The 19,985-nt window shown below is 36.9% G+C and overlaps 1 protein-coding gene across 2 annotated transcripts in view; it reads left to right on the forward strand.

Moving 5' to 3' along the window:
- Positions 1 to 7,923: 7,923 nt before the first annotated feature.
- The window catches only part of AMPdeam (AMP deaminase), a 172,507-nt gene continuing 160,445 nt past the window's right edge, over positions 7,924 to 19,985 (forward strand). Inside the window, exon 1 of one of the 2 annotated variants that reach the window (XM_083137695.1) lies at positions 7,924 to 8,193. In XM_083137695.1, coding sequence (XP_082993821.1) covers positions 8,073 to 8,193 — 121 coding nt within the window. In that variant the 5' untranslated portion in view covers positions 7,924 to 8,072. Of the gene's footprint in view, positions 8,194 to 19,484; positions 19,855 to 19,985 lie in introns of those variants that run through there. The other variant, XM_083137698.1, reaches the window with a different exon arrangement.

Genomic DNA, 19,985 nt, shown 5'->3' on the forward strand with positions numbered 1-19,985 from the left:
GTCAAAAATAGTTGATTTAACATAGTTGGCGGGAGCTATAATGTTAACAATAATGGAACATAGGAAAGATGAGTTAGTTATGACTGTATTGTTTCTCTTGTAACATAATAATCTTTACAATTTCACCATGATACGTACAATTACAGAGTAGCATATACAGTTTCATTTCATATTAGTAAAAGCTTAATGTTAAATGTACAAAGCATCACAATAAAGTAGTGATTTTAATGTGAATAAAATTGCATTTAAGGTCATGATGCCATTACACACACTAATAGCTAGTTATAAAAATGAGTTATCTATGCTTGCCTTCCAATTAGTTCTAGATTTTAAGTTTTTTACATTGTGCCTGATATTCATTAAGCTTATGCGATACGCTTAATAGTGACTAGGTTAAATGTGAAGCTTAAGAAACTTTAAAGTGAAGTTGTGTAATAATTCATTATTTCTAGTACCGACCGACATATGTAAAAGTTTCAACTTTACCGTCCATAATATTCTAAATAATGTTACATATGAACAAAATGCTAGGCATATTGTTAAACTGCATTTGCAGGTATTGTTGTGCAAAGAACACTACATGTTGAATTTACTAGAGATCTAATTTTATATAGAGATGTGGTTATTTCTAAATATTATTTCTACCTCTTTGGCTCCAGAAAACAAAGTAGCTTTTAACTGGAGGATAATAGTATGGGTATTTTAATAAAAGCATTTATTTTTCTTATGACTGCACATATGAAGTTAGAACAGTAAATGTTATAGCTGATAATTGTACATAAGGCTAATGACACTCTGGTTATGTATATGGTGGCATAGCATGTTAAGGCTTAATATCTTAAATAACGTTAGAAAACAGAAAATAGGGAAGGAAATTGAGAAGTAAAGTTTCAATTTATTATGTTAATTTATGTCGAGACATTTTGTTGATAGAGAAAATAGTGCCATTCGTGTTCGCATACATAACATATTAATCATGAAGGATAAGGTAGTGTCATTCCTTAAATATCTGCCTTTTCCTCCCAATGAATAATTTAAATTGACTGATGAAATGTACTTGCTGAGAAGTTATTTTGAGCCACAATTTTTGCATAACTTCTCTGTAAGTTGTAATATATTTTGTGTTTGTGACTTACAACATTTGTAGTTAATGCAATTGATGAAACAAACTTGTTGACAAATGATTTTAGTGTTTCCAGTGTACGTATAAAATTATTAACTTTTATACTTTGATTTATTTCTGTATAACCATAGCCCCCATCAACTAGAAAGCATTTAGTACAAGACACCCCAGTCACATTCTTTTTATCCCAAGTCTATGCAAAAGAAACAGGTGGCAAGTAAAGAATACTGTGACCATTGGTTTGGCAACAGCATTCTTTTTTCCAGTCATAGGGTAGAAATCTCAACTGCTTTCCGGGTAGATGGAGGTGCAAATGCACATGTTTTGTATGTATTTCTGTGTAAAAATACCACTATATACAACACCAGCATTAGATCAAGACTTTTCCCAAAACAGGAAACGTTTACAGATTATAATAGGGCTGAGCCAATATGATGCTTGGAAATTGAAACAATTTAAAAAGTGACATACATAAGTATGCTTTGTGGACATACCATGTCTAAAGTCCCGTAACATGACTTTAAAATATAGTTTTTAATTGGAACTCTACCATATCAATCCTCTAAAGTTTTGCTTTAAAATACTGAATATTTCACTTAAGATAATTGTTTAACCACAAAATCCATTTCTCTCCACAATGTTGTTGCCAAAAAAATAAAATTTTGTATTTTGTATAATTTCCTTGTATTTAGACTCCACAGAATTTATGTGGACCCTGCAACATCGTCAATGGACTCCAGAAAAGTATTGGCTGGTATTGGTGATTCAAATCGAACTGATACTAACCAATACCTATATATCAGCATCGGCACAGCCCTATTATAAACTATAGATACACCATCAGCAAAAGTGGTTATCTTACACAGCCTAAAATATTGTTTTCCATTCCTATGTTAGACAAAGTTTCATCACATAAAATGTTTTACATATATCATCTTATCAGAGTACTTGCTTTCACCATTTGCCATTTAAATCAGTCAGATACTGAAGTAATAATTTAATGTTTATTATAACATAAACATGAGTATTTTATTTTCTGTGAACATCAGTGCATCTATGATTTTATTGTTTGTTCGTGCTAAATATATCTTATTTAATTGTAACAGTGTTTGTGTTGATAATATCTGTGCCATAATACAACATTGTATGAATTATTAAAGCAATCATGGTAAAATTTCACATTCAATTTTACTGTAATTGATCAGTATTTGTAGAAATAAGTTTGTATTGAAACCAGTGATTCAGAAAATTGTTGCTCTATTAGGTTTGAACTTGGGTCTCAGTATACATTGTGTGTCAGTGCTATTATCAACTGAGTCAGAAAATCATTCTGTAACTTCATCACATTTTGTCCCTTATAGATAATTTGGAACGAGTTTACAATACTGGACCACTCTCCAGTTTCTATGAAATGTCGCCTACTCACTAACTGTGAACTCCTAATCACAAATCTGTATGTAATAATTGGCGGTCGAGTATGGAAATCGAGAAAAAACTAAATAAACTATGTTTTCTTAACGTAACGTAACCCTACCATAAGAACAGTAGCTCCACAGAAGACGCCATTTTGGTGTCACTTATCGCACAACACTTTAGCAACATTGTGTTCTGACGTCACGGGAGAGAGCTTTTTCATGTTATGCAAGACAAGGTAAAATATTATTTTTTCTTTCTATTTATGCTAATGGAACCTAACTTAACCTCATAGGCATTCCTCGCCTGACGTCAATACACAAGGTAGCAAGATTGTTGTGTGTAAAGGAAGACCATTAACGAATTGCAAAAGAAAGATTGTTTAGAATTGCTATGTATGGACAATCACCGTGGTAAATCGTAAGGTTATTTTACAAGTTCTACACGTAAATGTAGAATTTTAACAAGTGACCGCCAAATATGAACTACAGATACGTCATCAGGACATCGAAATTAGTAGGTATTGTAAACTCATGCCGATAATTTATGTCTTATGTCTTATCATAGACTCTTCCTTTTCCGTAACCTTCAAAAGCTAACTGGTCCCATGGGACCAGTGACTGTAAGGCTCATATGCTGGCTAATTCCTTTTCGAACCAGCAGCACATGACTGTAAGTTTCTCATTTCTTCTCTGAGTCAAGTCTTGATACTTCACATCGGTTTTCATTTTTCGTTTATGTACATATGAAGGTATGTCATACTTGAATTCCAATGCAATGCGAGTATTGTAGATTTGTCAAAAGCTATTTTTTTAAAAAAAAAAAAAAAATCAATTTGAATTTAAAAGCATGGGATTTTCCATTCTGAGGAAATAAACAAAAAATATCATCGAATGAGAACTGTTTGTTGTAGAGACTTGATGTTTTAGCTATTCTGGGTGGAATGGAGAGGACTTTAACAGGAAGTGTTGAGGAAATTTTGTGTGTGTGTGTGATTTTTCCTTTTCCTCTTTCTGTATTGTTTCTTTCATGTCTTGTCTTTTTTTGTGCACAATGGTTTTCTTTCCTTATGATGGCACATAAACATGATATCAATACATTGCACCTAAGGACATATTTTTATTTTTGCACATTCCCATTCTCAGGAGACCCTACACACATCTTCCATAAGTGAACTAAAAACTGAACAGCACTCAACTTTCTCTCTAGCCGAAGCTGGGTATTTATACAGTAGGAATGTGAAAGTTGTTAGGGTGCACCCTTTTAGAACAAAAGTCCTTGTTAATCTGAAAGACAGTAAGCCATTGCGAGAAAGTGAACATTAGAATTCACAGCTAAGCAGCAAGGGTTGAACATTTACATGTTCATTACACACACATGACTTGGACTTTAGAGCTGCGTGTGATAAAAACCACACAGCATTACTGAAGTAACGACAGTAGCACGCACAAAAGGATCATTCTACACCTCACCCCTTGACGTCAGCAGCTTCAAGACCACATGATCACTTTCTCCATAGCATCTTTACATAAGAGAACTTTATACAGAATTTCTGTGACGTGAAAATGTGTGAAGGGAAATATTAACTTGGTAACTAGTAAAAGTATTGACATGCAATACTAGAGCCTGAAGTTCAAGCTATAATTGAAATACAATTATCTACCAACTTGTCACTATGTTTTTCTTTGGATTTGATTTTTTTTTCATCAGATTAAGGGTATACAATTTTACCTTAAGTAAAATCTTAGAAATGTATAACTTAGAAAATACATTGCAGAGCAGTTTGGAAATTAACTGATTGTCTTTCCTTTTAAAAAATCACATCGTGCTAATCAAGACAGCAGATGAAACATCCATATAGACATGTAATAGTATTATGTATTGTTTTGTCTCATGTAATAAAAGGTATAGTTTTTATTGAGTTTGTTTGTTTTACAGAAGTTGAAATTACATGCTTCATGGTAATTCTCATTTCACCCCAAAGTGAAGTTGTAAATTCATTTAATTCAGTATTCTCAGGTTACTTGTTGGTTAATCGAATTAACCCAGCCAGCTGGTAACCCAAGAACACTTGTTTGATTCTAAACTATGATTACAGCATAAATATAATGCATGATTTTTTTTAAGAAATCTAATGTTACTTTTATTTTTGCTAATGTTCAAGAATCTGTGGAATGCGGTAAGAATGTGAAACTTTACTACTGTACAAGTATGTCATCAGGGCATGGTGAATATTTCCTATATGTTTGAGAAAGGTCCTGTGAATATGAAATCCGGAGTTGTGATAACGACCCAGTACAGGCGATACACAAGCTACACACGCTTATTGTCGTACCTGCGCAGTACGAAAGGTTGCATTTATTTCTCAGGGTTTGTTTCCAAATAACACGTGACTCTTGTAGCTTGTCCTCTGTCATGCGTCGCTTCCGTCTGAAAGCTCCCCTAATGTGTTCATCATGAAAACTTTTCAAAATATTGTGGTATCGCACACACACACACATATGTATTTCTTTTGTTAAATAAAATGTTATTACACTTGAACACTGAAATACTACAGTAGACTCTATATAGTTTTACTACACAACTTTAAAAAAATTGTCTAAAATAGCAAGGTATAAGCGATGTCTAAATCTGCAGCTATTTATGTGGATTAACATCCACTTCCTGCATAAATTTTACTTTCTGGTCAAGCGTGTAACTGAAAACTGTCACTTCTGTGACATTGTTGTAGCTTGGTTACGTACAACTCAACTGTATTTTATGAAAACTGGTACGTATAACACCGAATTATGTATAAATGCATTACATACAAATAAGGTTTACTTAACATGTTTACATTACCTACAGTAATTTATGCAGAACTGAGTTACGTATAAAACAATCTAAACTGTAGTTTTAGTCCCACGTATTAAAAAGGTGCCAGTGCGGCGTACCTCTGTGTACTGCCAGAAAAAAAGCACTGCTCATTAGCATATACCTTCTGCTACTTTAGTTTCATTTATGTTTATTTATGCAATTTGGACATAACTCCAAAGAGCTAATTATGGTCAAATGCTTCTAGTTTCACATAATCGGGAATGTAATGTTGAGAAGAGGAATAAACTATGCACATCAGCATTTTACTTGTATAATGATTTCATAAAAATGTGGCAGTTAATTCTAACCGAACCTTCGCTAGCTTGGTTTGTATGTTTGTGCAGGTCTGGAGTACTGCCTTTTGCTATCAAATCCAATGTAGAAGTTTCATTTAACATGATTTGAGATTTTGAAGTATCAAGTCTCAACCATGTTTTGTTTCTCTTTCCTGCAACAATTGACGGCAGATTATAAAGGTTGTTATCGTTATCGCCACAATTGAGGTCTGTTGTATTTCAGTTTTAAGGATAGAGAGCACACACTCACACACATACACACACACACAAAAAGAGAATGCTTTTTCTGCTCATTTTTCGTTGTTCACTGGGATAAAATACTGCTGTATCCTTTATGTTGAAATTCAATCATAAAAATACGCATTTCATATTTTTTGTTTTAAAAATACCTCCTCTATTTTAACATGCCTCTTTTATGTCAATTATGAGCAGGGAATGGATTTATATGTAGTAAAAATGTGCTAAATATGTAAACACATATTTAGTCATTTTCACCAAAAAATGTAGTTAAATATGGACTTAAAATTGTAAAAATTTACCTTTTTAATAATGTAAGACACTACATGAGCTACATAAAATACAGTCTCGGCATTTGTAACTATTACGTGACTGTCTTGAAGAGAAACCAGAAGCGAATCCCGTATATGTGCCACAAAATCGTTGGTTCTGGCATGCAACTAGTAGTGAGGGTGGGGTTAGCAATGGGCTGTTTGACTTGGGACTCTCTTCCAATGTTGCAAAAATAACGTTTGTAACAAGATGCTTGAGCTCTCATTCTCTATTGTTGACAACAATTCTAAATAAACAGGAATTTCAAGTGTTTAACATAGCAAGAGTGCGCAAATATGGAGTATATGTTGAGAAATGTTCTGAAATATGGAAACATAACTAAAATATGAGCTAAAACCTAATATATGTACAAATATGGAAAATAAATACTGAATTTTTCGAGTCTACATGGGCAAAGATAATACAAAATATAACTGATTTTAGCTTCATACATAAATATGTATTTACATACAAATCCATTCCCTGATTATGAGTGTATCAACAATCGGTATTCAAACATGATTTTTTTTTGTAAATTTAATTGATTTCATCTCAGTGTGGGCTTGTGGGTCAGAATGCTGCTGGTTGCAGCGAATATATATATATATATATATATATATATATTGGTAGTTCATCCAAATTACAATTTACCTAACTTAAAACTTGAATATTGTATTCTGAAAAAATATTTCACTATTTCATTTATCTATTCTGTTATAAATTCATAAATATGTAGCTGGTGTGGGCTAAATTAAAAAATTGTGTTAACAAAAACAAAGTGAAATTAATTCAGAATGCAATGAACAAAATATATGTATCTTTAGTTTTATTTTTAAGTCTTGCTTAAAATAATTTTAAAAAAACATTTTTCCAGTCTCAATTAGCCTATCTGTGCATAAAGTGAACTAAAAACGATAATTCAATTCAATTAAGTCTTGTTGTTTTCATATTTTATTACAAAAGTGGCTTTTGATTATTCCAATTAGTGAGTCATTTGTTATTTTCTAAAAAGAAGCACAATAATTATGATTCCAATCGGTGGGTATAGAACAGAAAAATATGGTAGTCGAGTGATTTCTGTTTCTTTTTTCTTATGTGAGAGAACAAAGTGAATTTCCTGAATGTTTCAGGAACCTTTCCAATCAATTATGTATCAATAAAAAACAAGTAATATTCACTGATATGAATTACTGTTTTTTTTAAAAGAAAAAAGCAATTATATCTCCCTCTAGGAGATGAATTTTCGTACAATATAAATGCGCAAATCTGGTACGGCAGTTTTTTTTTATACGGAAATAGAAACAAGGGTTATTCACCATTTTTAGCCCGAAATTAATTATTTGATACCCTCGATATTTATTCTGTACAAAAGAAAAAATACGTTTCCGTCATAAACAAATACGCGCTCTGAAAGTGTTAGAGCCCTGTCGTATTGAAATACCTTAAATTATATATGTATTGATCCATACAATGTATTCTGGCGCTTTCATCAATACGAATTAGATTTTTCTGTAGAAAATGACGCTTATGAATTGACTCTCCAAATGTTCTGGCAAGGTCTTGCATTTTCTTTGCCGGTCAATTTGCGGATTGTAGCGTTCTTTTGTCACGAAAACATATGTTTCATAACCTCCAATCGAAGTGTCATCTATCGGAAGACTGTGGAATTACATGTGGCAAGTCAAGTTCTGCCGTGCGTTCAGCAGAAGTAACGGCGTGGATTTTGACAATATAAAATTTACGTAATATTTACAGGGAACGTATTCACACACATTCGTCGTTCTGTGTGTGACTTTGTAGTTCATCGCAACAGGTTCCTGGATTATATTTTTCAGATGGATGCTCAAGAAACGACATGCTTTTCTGACAGGCCGACACATTTTCCCAGCGATTTTGTCGTTGAAGATGGTGACATCGATGCAGACAGCTCAAGCAGCCGTGCAAGGGATCATGAAGGTAGGATACTAACTATCCTTTTTATTTTGACTTGAAGAGATTGACTAAACTTTGAGACGCACAGAGTATTGATCTGGGTTATGTGTTGTACAAATTCATCGATCTGTTTCAGCGATACATTTGTTGCTACCACAAGCCAGTGATTTATTCCCCTTCCTCCCACGTCTTTTTTTTATATATACAGAGTGGTGCTAAATTTACTACCATTATATCTATCCTAAGAACGACCTTATTTCCAGTGGCGTACTCAAAGGGGATTGGTGGGGGTCATTACCCCCCTTTGGCCCAGCAACCATTTTCTGCACGTGTTGCAACTTTGCAATGACGTGCACGAAGCAGGCCAACACCTCATAACACTGTTTTTCGTTTTTTATTGTTAGTATTCCTAAAAAAAATAACGTCAAAGGCAGGAAAAGATGGCAAAAAGACACTACAAAAAAATATATACTTAAACCCGCTTTCGAAAATCCTGGCACGCCACTGCGTATGTCCCTCCCCCACATGAATTTTTTTTGCATGCACCTTTTCTGCGAGCGGATGTCAAAATAGCAGAGCCCAGTGATTTATCCACACACCCTTCGATTTCCTCAACACCCCCCTAAAGTATTTTAAACGCCCAACTTATGTTTGGGGGGGGGCTTGACTGACTTTACCCCCTCGAGAATTACGTCCATTTTTTAATCGATAGCATTTCCATGCTTTATTTATTGAAATTTCAATCTCCGCGAAACATCTCAATTTTGTTTATTTTGTTATTTTTCACATTCGTACTTACGTGGTTTCTTGAAGGTGGAATTTCGCTTTTTTTCACGAAAACAATTTCAATTTTCCACATATCGAGTAATTATTTTTCGTTAGTTTTTCGCTTGCAATCTTGACCAGCGTTGTCTATCATCAGTGGGTATACAGTGTTTCCAACCTTCTTCACCGAAAAATACCTGCTTTGGTGTTACTGATTTCTTATTTTTTTCCGGGTTCGAAAACCCCACGAAACATTCACGGATAGACCCACAAACCATTCATAAATAGCCCCACGAACCATTCATAAATAGTCCCACGAACCATGCACGGCAAGGTTATGTTACGTTAGGTTAGTCAAACATAGTTAAAATTGTCATCTTCAAAATTATCATGTTCTTGCGAAAGAACGGCGTGGTTGGAAACACTGACCTGTGGTTACGCACGCAACATTTTGTTCACGTAGTGGAAGGACATAGATGCAACAGCTTTAGTGCATCGGAGAGACATTAATCTTGAAAAATACATGATTTACCGGCCGAATAAATTGAAAGAAGGGAGAAAACACTTCCACGACCTTTCAAAAGTCTACAGAAACTCAGTTCCATAAGTACTTTCTCCTGTAAAATTGAAGAAATACGTTTCCCGGAGATTGAAATTTTAACAGCGTATTATTTAAACGAACGGCGCGATATTTTTTGTCATAGGTTTCAGGCAAATGCCAACGGTTCAGCTTGTATGGACAAGTCATAACATGACACTAAGCAACCTGTAGCAAATAAACAATGTTTGGAACCTTGTCTCAACCTTTTTCAATCCGGAACCCACCTTGAAGGATATTGCACTTCATGGGACCACATTATGAACATGTTTCATTGTGCTTTTTTTTAACGCGGAAAGTAAAATAAGTGTTATTCCGTTTTCAAATAATTCAAAATAAAACATTGCCGTTTCTGGGAAAGTGTTGTTTGTCCCCGCTCCTGAAAAAAATCGGTCTCGCGAGGCCAGTAGCGATAATTTTATTTCCTGGGGCTCTTCCCTTATCAGCAGCCGCCATCTAAATGCTAGATGCACTGAAGATGAATTTCTCAGTATATTAGAACTTATTATACAAGATGTTTAATCCGGCTAAGGAAATAAAATTAATTGCCACTGTGTACTATTTAATTATTTGTATGATTTCGAGGGGGGCTTCAGCCCCCCCCCCAGCCCTCCCCCTGACTACGTGCCATGAGTAGCCCCGTGATTGCATGCATCTGCCATTTCACCACTTCGTGGTTTCATTGTCATCGTTGCGATAATCCAAGAAGTAGAAAGAAGACTGTTCAAAGAAGAAGTGGAAAACTAGAAAGTTTGACCTTTCAGGGCACCCGGCTGCGTATTTACAAACCCGATAGTGCTGCAGAACCAGAGGTATATAAAGCTTTCTTATTGGCTGTGTGCACCGGAAGTGTTTATGTTCCGTGTCCATTGTTCCTTGTTTCTTCGTATGGAAAAATAACTCGTGATTATATAGTAATAAAGTTTGTAATCAGATTGTCGAAATTATGTTAAGAAATATACGTTTATATAATAAATACAATGTTTAAAATTATATACGTTGAACATACATAATTTTCACAATTGTCATTGGTAGTTACAATGTTTGCACTGATGTGACTTTAAATAGAAAAGTCATTCACTTGAAGATGAGTTCTGATTTCTGTCTTCTAAAACATTGATTTAAATAATTGTGCTAAAATATCAACCTTAGTATAAATGGATTTCTTATCTTGTTGGAATGGATATTTGAAATCTACACTGGTAATTTGAACCCTGCCATCTATCGTTACGTTGAAGGAACGCTGCATTAACTTCCGGAATGGCAGCCAATCAGAAGCCAAATATCGCTGTAGTTTCTGCAGTACTATAGGGTTTGTAAATACCCCACCCGGCTTCCCGAGAAGGGAATAGGCTATTTCTAGTAAATTCGTTTTGTGTTACTTTCATTCACCTTCATTTTATGATCCTAAACGACAATAATGACTAAGACGTCAAAATATCTACCTACGGAGCTGTGTACAGTCACCGGCAAAAATGAATACTCGCTTTCCTGCAAGGCGTTATGTTGTGTTGCCTAATTCTACGGCAATACGTGGATTTTAATAGCAAATTTTTAATGGAAACTTCTACCAGCCCCGTAGTTAGACCACACACACACACACACACACACACACACAACGCCTTGCAGGGAAGTGAGTATTTCAGGATCTAGGTGTCTCATTTTTATTGCCGGTGATTGTACATATGCCGACCCAGTAGCGCATTAAGTGGCCGAATTTCGATGTCGCCGCGGTAGTTCCCGGGTTCGAATCCCGGCTTGGGCAGTGGTCTTTGTGAGTGTCCCTTCATTAATTTCATCATATGATCACTAATTCTCATCGTCGCGATCAGCTAAAAGTGACAGAAAGGCGATGTTAAATAAAAATACAAATATAGATTTGGTACGATTTTTTTTTTCAGCGCAAGAGTACCTGGTCTCACTGTTACGCCCCTTCTTGAGTAGAACATACGTTCGGTTGGCGAACCAGCACACCGTGACAGCAGGCTTTCAGAAAACATTGGCGGCAATATTACCTACATGAAAAGAAAACTAATAATATATCGAGGTCATTCTTTTTGATACATGAAAGAATGACGCAGCATCCTTTTCTGGCATAACATATTCAAACCGGATGTTGGAAATTCACGTTAACATGTCACCTGCAGAAATAGAACGGCCGCTTGTGTTAGAAGAGCCGTTTCCTCCTTTCCCGTGTAAACAGACCCACCTTTTCCACCGTCAGGAATGGCGCTGCAAGCAGATTGAAATATGACGCTGACTGGGTAAAATATTAACTTGATTCTGACATGTCTCATTTCCTGGCTCGAGAAGGTCTCCAAATTTATGCCACCGTTGCCAACCGAGTGGCGAGTTAAATGTGGCAGAATGTCTATCAAGCGGAGGATGTACGGTAATAGAATTTCTTTTTTGTCTTGAGAAGCTTGAATTAATTATGTCTTTCTGTCAGGGTTCTTCCACAGGATTTCCTGCAGAAAAGTTCATTTCAGTTCTTAAGACAGCTGCAAAGATATTACAGAAACGTTACTTTCATTCAAAAGTACGATTCGTAATTAGAAAAAAAAAGTACTGTTAATAGTTGGACGAATCTTCAAATACAGGGTGGTCACAAATTATGACCGCAATTCGGTGATAAAGTTTTTGACTACAGATGGCCGTAGTGTAATATCGCGAAATGCTAAGGAAAGCATGACGCTATGGCGAGTAGCTCAATTCTGACTGGATAATGTACACGCCACAAATTCTCTGAATTTAGATCGTTTTCATAATTGTTTTAAAAGATTGTGCTAGTGTAAAAATCAAATGTTTCAGTTGCAAAGTTTGGGGCATAACAATAAAATTAAATAAAATAATAAATTATTGGATTCTCTCAATACTGCGAACTTAGGAAGTAGCATTTGGCCATGGAAGTAACAGATTTTTATTTGACTCCCAGAAGCAAAGAATGTCAAACAACGTTCATCTTCATCGTCGCGATTAGCCAAAAGTCGAAGAAAAGCTACGCAAGGTAACTAAAAATACAAATTGCAAATACCCCCTTGAGGTATGAGAGGGGACAAAGTACTCATGCCCTAAAGTACTGGAAAATCCCTCATTTATATTGCAGGATAACTATGCACCATAATTTAAAATCTGACTTTGTTCTCTTCGCGTTTCACGTCTCAAGTTCGAATTTTCATCCCTGTGAACAACTGAAACACGCAAACCGCACGTCTAGGTTCCGTTTCGAGAGAATCGATAAACCCATTTCGAGTCTATTTTTGGCTATCTAAACAGGCTTTTATGTATCCCGTCTTAAAACGTGAATCGACTTGCTGCCGATGTCCTGTGTGTACGATGTAAAGTGAACGAAATTGCTGTCCTGTTTGTGTGCAAGGGCAAAACCGAATGAATAAGATCCGCAGATAGGATCAATTTTTTAATGTCTACTATGTGGAGTAGAGTCGCGTGATGATGGCTATATTGTTGCATGAAGCACTGCGTGCAAAGGTAAATGAACCTGTCGTTTTGTAGCAAGTTTTGGAAAGGCGCAGGGTGTTCCATAAGTCCTATTCAACTGAATCAATGAAACTGCTCAGCTGAATTGTCTCCAGAGGATTTTTTTCCTCCTGTGTATCACCAAGCTCAAATGCACCGATACAATTTGTCCATCACTATTTTGAATCACTTTAATTTTACATCTTGGCGCTTATACCGACTGGATTTGTACAGTGTCTCTCAAAAGTTTTAGGGACAACGACATTTTAAACTACGCAACCCAATTTACACAAGGCGTTGGTGGGTTGCGTGTAGAGTTAGGCTCAATTTCAGGGTTGCCACATGCACAATAGATATTTCAAAATAATACGCGAAAGAAATGAAAAGAAGTATTTTTGTATAAAATTATTAAAAATATCAATATTATATCGCAAATGACGAATTTCTTTCTAAAAGAAATAATCTAGGTTTTCTTGTATTTCATCGCTGATGACCCTACGGAAAGGATAAGAGGTTCGAGGAAATGAGTGACGACAAAGGAGAGGAGAAAGCGAAAGGAGAAGAGGATAAGTAGAGGAGAGAAGAAAGAGAGGATAGACGAGGAGAGGAGAAGTAGTGAGAAGAATGGAAAAATCGAGGAGGGATGAGGAAAATGGAGCAAAGAAGAGAGGAGGAAACCGAGAGGAGATGAGAAGAGGGGAGTGGAGTGGAGAGTAGAGTAAAAGGGAGTAAATGGGAAGAATGAAAAGAAGAGGAGAAGAGTGCAGTGGAGTCGGAAATCTAAGACAGGAGAGGAGATAAGAGGAGTGGAGAAGAGTGGGATGGAGACAAGATGCGAGAAAAATAGAGATGGTGATATGAGATAAAGCAGAGGAGAAGTAGGGGAGAAAAGAATAAGAAGGAGAAGAGAAAATAGAAGAGAATGGAAACGAAAGGAGAGAAGAGGTAGTTGGATAAAATATCGTCTCGGCGTCAAGAATTGATGTATTGATCAAATTATGGACATGAAACAAAACACTCAATAACGTTTTGAAACATATTGGAGAATGTATTAGATCGGTGCCATATGCCTTTTGGCTGAGTTCAGAGCAAGATGAAATCTTTCACGTAAGATCATTGATTTTACCTGCGATTATACCACTAAAAACATGAATGTAATTTTAACATTTATAAGAATTATCCAATATTTCTCCACTTCTTGCTTCGTTGAAATGCGGAGTATTCGCAGTATTCTTTGCACATTACATGTAGGAGGACAGTTGTATCTACATTTCACGTTCGTCAGCTCCTTCTACCTGCTCTGAGGAGCGACAGCTTGTAGGGTAATGGTTACCGTTAAGGATTGTCAACCTGATGGTCGTAGGTTCAAACCCCTCCGGTGGCAGAAAATTTTCGTAAGTTTTAGACATATCCCATTGTGTTCATTGTCCACGGTGTGTGAAACGGAATGATTCAGTTTGGAATTAACGATGGGGGGAGGGGAAATATTAAATTACAACATCTTCATTTCAACGAAAGCGTTAGAATGTGTGTTAGAGATGATTGTGGTGGGCAATTTGATTACAAATATCTTTGAACTAGGGATCCGAGGTCCCGATATCGAATTCAGGATTCGGATTTGAACTCCAAACTATTTCGAACTTGACCGTACCTTGGGTGAAGGGATTTCTGCAAGGCCTTTTTTAATTTTTTTTTTATTTTTTTCTTGAAACCAAGTTTTTAGGAACTCCTACCACATCCATGGTTACATGAGCGTATTGAACTGTAGGCATTGTTCTTGTAGCTCACAATTTACAGTCTATATGCACTGGCCATAGTCTGAAAGGAACAGAAATAGTACAGAAGAAAGTCTTTTGATGGTCGCTAAGAGCTCTGTGTTGCTGTACACAGGACTGGTATAGCTGAAGTCCTGAATCGAACGCCAGTTCGGTATCTTTGACACAGCTCGAGGGGAAGCCAACCGGGCGCGTATCTGGTGTCGAACCACCACCTGTTTTTCTGAGAAGCGCTGTTGTCACTTTTCCCTGCAGTGTTTAGACATCCATTCGTTCACTGCGACGTTACACTCCCAAGGTCTCCCACATTGTTTATAAAAAAAAGAATAGCACAACACAATAACGCAACCTAGCAAAGATAACGGAACCGCAACCTCACGTTGAGAAATCTCTAAAGAAACTGAATTGGCAACATCTTATTTACTCCACGACAAGAGCTGCCAGTTCCTAAAACGGACGCTATTGGTGGGAAAGGTTTGAGGGGAGGATATACTGGGCTCCATACGGGCATGATGGATTGTTGTTTAGTCCTGTAACAGATGGAACTGATCTTTCGAAACTTTCTTTGAAGTAAAGTGGCGTTCGAATCAGGACTTAACTCTACAACGAGTTCGAAAGTGTACCATTATCAATTTCATGAAGTCACTGTTTCATCCTCCTCATCGTAGCGATTAGCCAAATGTGACAGACAAGTGATTTAAAATAAGAAGTGACAAGGGTTATGATGTTCCCTCGTAAATCTGGAAGTATAGTCACGTATAATCTGTGGTGTTATCCCATTGAGATTATCTACCGGTAATTAACAAATAGATGCTTGAAAGTAAGAAAGCATGTCAATATTTTCCATGCACACATTTCTCTATCTATTAATAATAAAAGAGTGGGTGTGGTGCGGGGAGAACAATATTTCCTGTACCCCTGAGCAGTAATGACTTCTACCTATTCGCACGTGCACACACAAATAAATCTGTAATGCAATTCATTTTATTATACTTATTCGCTGAACACTGTATCTCCTTCAAAACATCTAACGTTCCGACCCCCCATCGGCTTCGCTTTGCCAGTGCCTGCCGCTGAGGTACGTTCCCTTCGCACAAGTTCCCGTGTGCTCGTATGCCGCTGTTTGCAGCACGCAAGAAAATAGAAGGGATTCGCTCTTCTAGTTCGCAGTATTATGGGCTAAACTCGCACTGCTAGTGTTGTGTTCCAAATGCAGAGTTGAAATCCCGTTCCATTCGAGATCGTGTAGCGGGGTAAGGGCAACCCACACATCATCGTAAATCGAGGGATTTTTGTTTTGGAAAAGGGAATTTCTATGGTATCTTCACCTACACTGTTCCGAACATGGCAGAGGCAAGAAAGAAGGGAGGGAAGGGGACAACTGAAAGCGAAACGCATGCTTTAAACAATGTTTTCCATTGCCTTTGTTTATAAGTGCAACTTGGCCAAAATAAACTGTCCCTGTGCCGCTGTAGTCGAATTATCCACCCGCGCAGGGGAAAAGTGGATCAGGCAGCTCTTTCCATTGTGTGGCAAAATTGTTGCACTGTCAAAAGCTCGTTCCTGTTTCATTGCAAAGTGAGCATGATGGAAAGGAAAACTGTACATAGCGAAGGGAAAAAATAATATTTAATGTTGTTGAATATTTGGAGGGAAGTTAGCAAAGCGCGCAGCGACTGCAGTAATAAGACAGATAAGGCGGAAGGGAAAGATAAATTCTGAAGTACGAAGCAGGGCAGGGTGAGAGTACTATAATTTTCTTTAATATTTATTATTATCTTGATTTTGTTGGTTTGGTCAGTCGATCATTAGAAATAAACATCTGCTAGATAGATTACAACTGATTTTCTGCATGTGGTCGTTGGACCGGCTACCTTGTTTGCGGGAGTGGCTCAAGATAAAATTTTCACCCGGGCGAGGTGGAATTTTCGCGGCCCCTACTATCCACCTTCCTCCATCCAATATAAATCATAACCATGTTATATATTTATGGTTTTAATGACGAAAAAGAATGGCCTTATTTAAAAAATACTTAAATGCTGTAATTGAACATGTTTATTGTAGGTAGGTGTTTATTTAATACCTACATAATGACATCAAAACAATAATAATCTCTTGGCTTAAATTGCTACATGATTTCGCAATATACCTATTAAGTTATTTAGCTTCAATTAATTCTTGTCAACAATAAATCCAATTGTTTTTCATACCAATAGCCACGCACCCGGTGGAGGCACATAGTGGTTCGGACCCCTCTTTAAACTGTAGGTCGTCTCTATTTGCTTTTCTGTGCATAAAGTGGACTTAAAAAACAAACTAGGATTTGGCTCTAATCAAGGAGGACGTCACGGTTTGGCGCCCCGACTAGTCGCCCGGCCATGCTTGTTGGATGTATGCAAAAGTTATTATTCTTCTTGTTCACTATCAGCGGAGCGAGGGAGAAAGTTTTTACTAAATATTTTGCAAATCAAGAACATATTGAAGAGGTTTTCTCGGACAATCAGCCAGGTGATTTCAGGGATCCTCAAGATGAGTGTGACGTTAGCTCTCGCAAGCCTATCTGGAAATAACCTGGCTGATTGCCCGAGAAAACCTCTTCAGTATTCGCCGCCAGGAAGATCGGTATTTCCATGTTTTTAGTGATTTTGTCAGGTTATCGAATTATCTATACCCAATAACATCGCTCATCTCGTGATCAACGGAAAATTCACCGAGATATTTCATTAAACAAAATTCTCCCATAGCCTCATTTTCAGTAAAGGGTTCTCATAACTTGGGTTGCCAATACATTTAGCATCATTATGTACGCAAAAACGGGAACAAGTATTTGAAAGGGTGATATAACACTTCTTCTGGACGCTACTACCCTTGAGGTATTTTGGAAGCTATGTTTAAGTTTTTTTTTTTTTAAAGTTAAATTGATTTGATAAATGTCTCAATATGTAAAGCTGCTCTGTACAACATCCTTACAGGCTTCTTGTACAAGTTTAAACAATATTAAGCCAAGATGTTTGTTCTAATATTTATCTGGTTATGTTTGAACACGCTCAAGGCCGCTTCAAAACCTTTTTATTTGTTGTTGACACATTGACTGTTTGCACTATTCAGTCCTTGCGCAACTACACCACTGCTTCTTATGGGCATTGTAACTTGAAGTTACGGCTTACGTCGAAAAATAAAATCTACTATGAAGCCTATGAAGGACTTTGTCAATGTCTATTCGACTTGAAAAACAAACCTAAATTTATATCAAGTATTTATATGGAAGAACACAATATCACCTTGATAAAAACGGACACACCTTACATTTGCATTTTTATTATACGTCGCTTTTCTTCCACTTTGGGTTAATCGTGGTGATGAATGATGAGCAGATGGAATTGATGAAGTACCATTCACAAAGTAACGCCCATACCCAGGCCAAGACTCGAACCAGGAACCTTTGATGGCAACGAGCCAGTGGCGGATCCAAAACAGTTTCAAGGGAGGGGCCCAAGATAGTAAAAATCTTTCCTGTAGCTGCTTGTTAACTCTCGCCTGATATATCCTCAGTGTCCCAAAAAATGTATTTCAATTGGACTTTTAAATTTCGTTTGCAGCACTTCCAATATTCCTGATATTGAATACGAAAAATAACATTACATCAGTTAAACAAGCTTTTTCGTGCCTTTGGCGCTGTAACGCAATTTTTATGAAGCGTAACCCAATTTAAGTTGCTCTTCAGTGGTGTAGTGATTGTGGGTCGTCGCTCGTTGAGATAGTCAAGGAACTCTCCATTTGTGCGAGGTTCATCAATTTGTTCTTCACCTCAAAGGGCTTTCCCTCTCTTCGACAAGTATAATACAGTGGGGACATTCCAACGTTACCTGTGCCATTTTACACAAAAAATTTAAGATTCTAGACGTGAGATTGGATTAAAATATTCATAATGAACCGATTTCATAGAATTATGAAGTACGTTGTGGTGTCTGCTAAAAAGTTTTAAAAAAAACTTTAGTATGATGACATTTGCTGATTGCATGAAAAGTATTTTAAAAAAGTGCGTTACGTGTGTGGCGCTTTAAAAATGTAGCAAGTTTTGACACTTCTGTGAAGCATATAGGCTGCAGATGCTAGTAACTTCTATTGTTGTGTAAATTATATGCATTCACAAACATCTAAACTTGAATGCAACGAAAACAATAATAATTTCCATATTAATTCATTTTATTATATACATGGAGTGGGACCACTTTTCGTGGAATGCCCCAGTGAAGTAAATAGATAAAATGTAGGTAATGTTTCTGTAGGAGAGATGCGGGACTCTTCATTTTCTCTTAGAAAATAGGACAATATAATTATTTAACTCCATTTTTCTATTATTAATTGCGTTCCAAATGTGTCTTTTCAGCAGTTAACCCGCGCTTTACGTAAAAATCCAGGGTGGTGTGGGCATGTCTGTGCATATCTTGAAACTTCCTCCGACATGATTGTGCACGGCATCACTGTTCTTTACTCTGTGATCCTTTGTCGCAAATCATCCCGCCTAATGGAATGAAGCGTGGAGTTCTTTGTAAATTCAAATGACTTGAAGGAAGAATAGACTTGCGTAATAGCTGTTAATGCACGTGTTTGTTGTCGTGCCAGGTGCATACGGTACTTCTACTATCAGCTCAGAATGCGAGTTGGTGTTCACGTGAACCATCTTCGGAATAACGCCTTCTGATTTTCATGCTAACCGAGTTTTGAGTGGACATTAGTGTCGTTGCTTCAACCCAGCGACTAATGTACCTGTTGGGGAAAGAGGAAAAAACCGTGATCCGCTCGCATGCTCAGCAGTTTAGTGAGGGAACTTGGCATGTGTTCTAGCTCTACCGAAAATAAAACTGTATTGTGTACCGGTTGCTGCCAGGCACCAAGCTTCGACTCGGTCTAGTTTTCGTGTGGAAGTGATCGACGGAAGTCTCGTCCCGTCCGTAGAAGCCATGTGTTCCCGGGGGTTTCTTCATAAAAGAGAATCCGAGGACAGTGTCATAGCTGAGCCGCTATTTCCAGGCCTCCGTATAGACAGTTTTGTGGACATTGATAAAGGTAGGGCTTAATTTGTTTTCAATTCTATCTAGAGTAGCTAATCAGTTGCCAAATTAACACCAGACAGTATCAACACAATTCCTTCAAAGCTTGATTTACTGTAGACCTGTTAGTATAACCACACCACAAAT

The sequence above is a fragment of the Lepisma saccharinum genome, chromosome 16 (genome assembly GCF_977018435.1).
Source record: "Lepisma saccharinum chromosome 16, izLepSacc3.1, whole genome shotgun sequence".
Lineage (NCBI taxonomy): Eukaryota > Metazoa > Arthropoda > Insecta > Zygentoma > Lepismatidae > Lepisma > Lepisma saccharinum.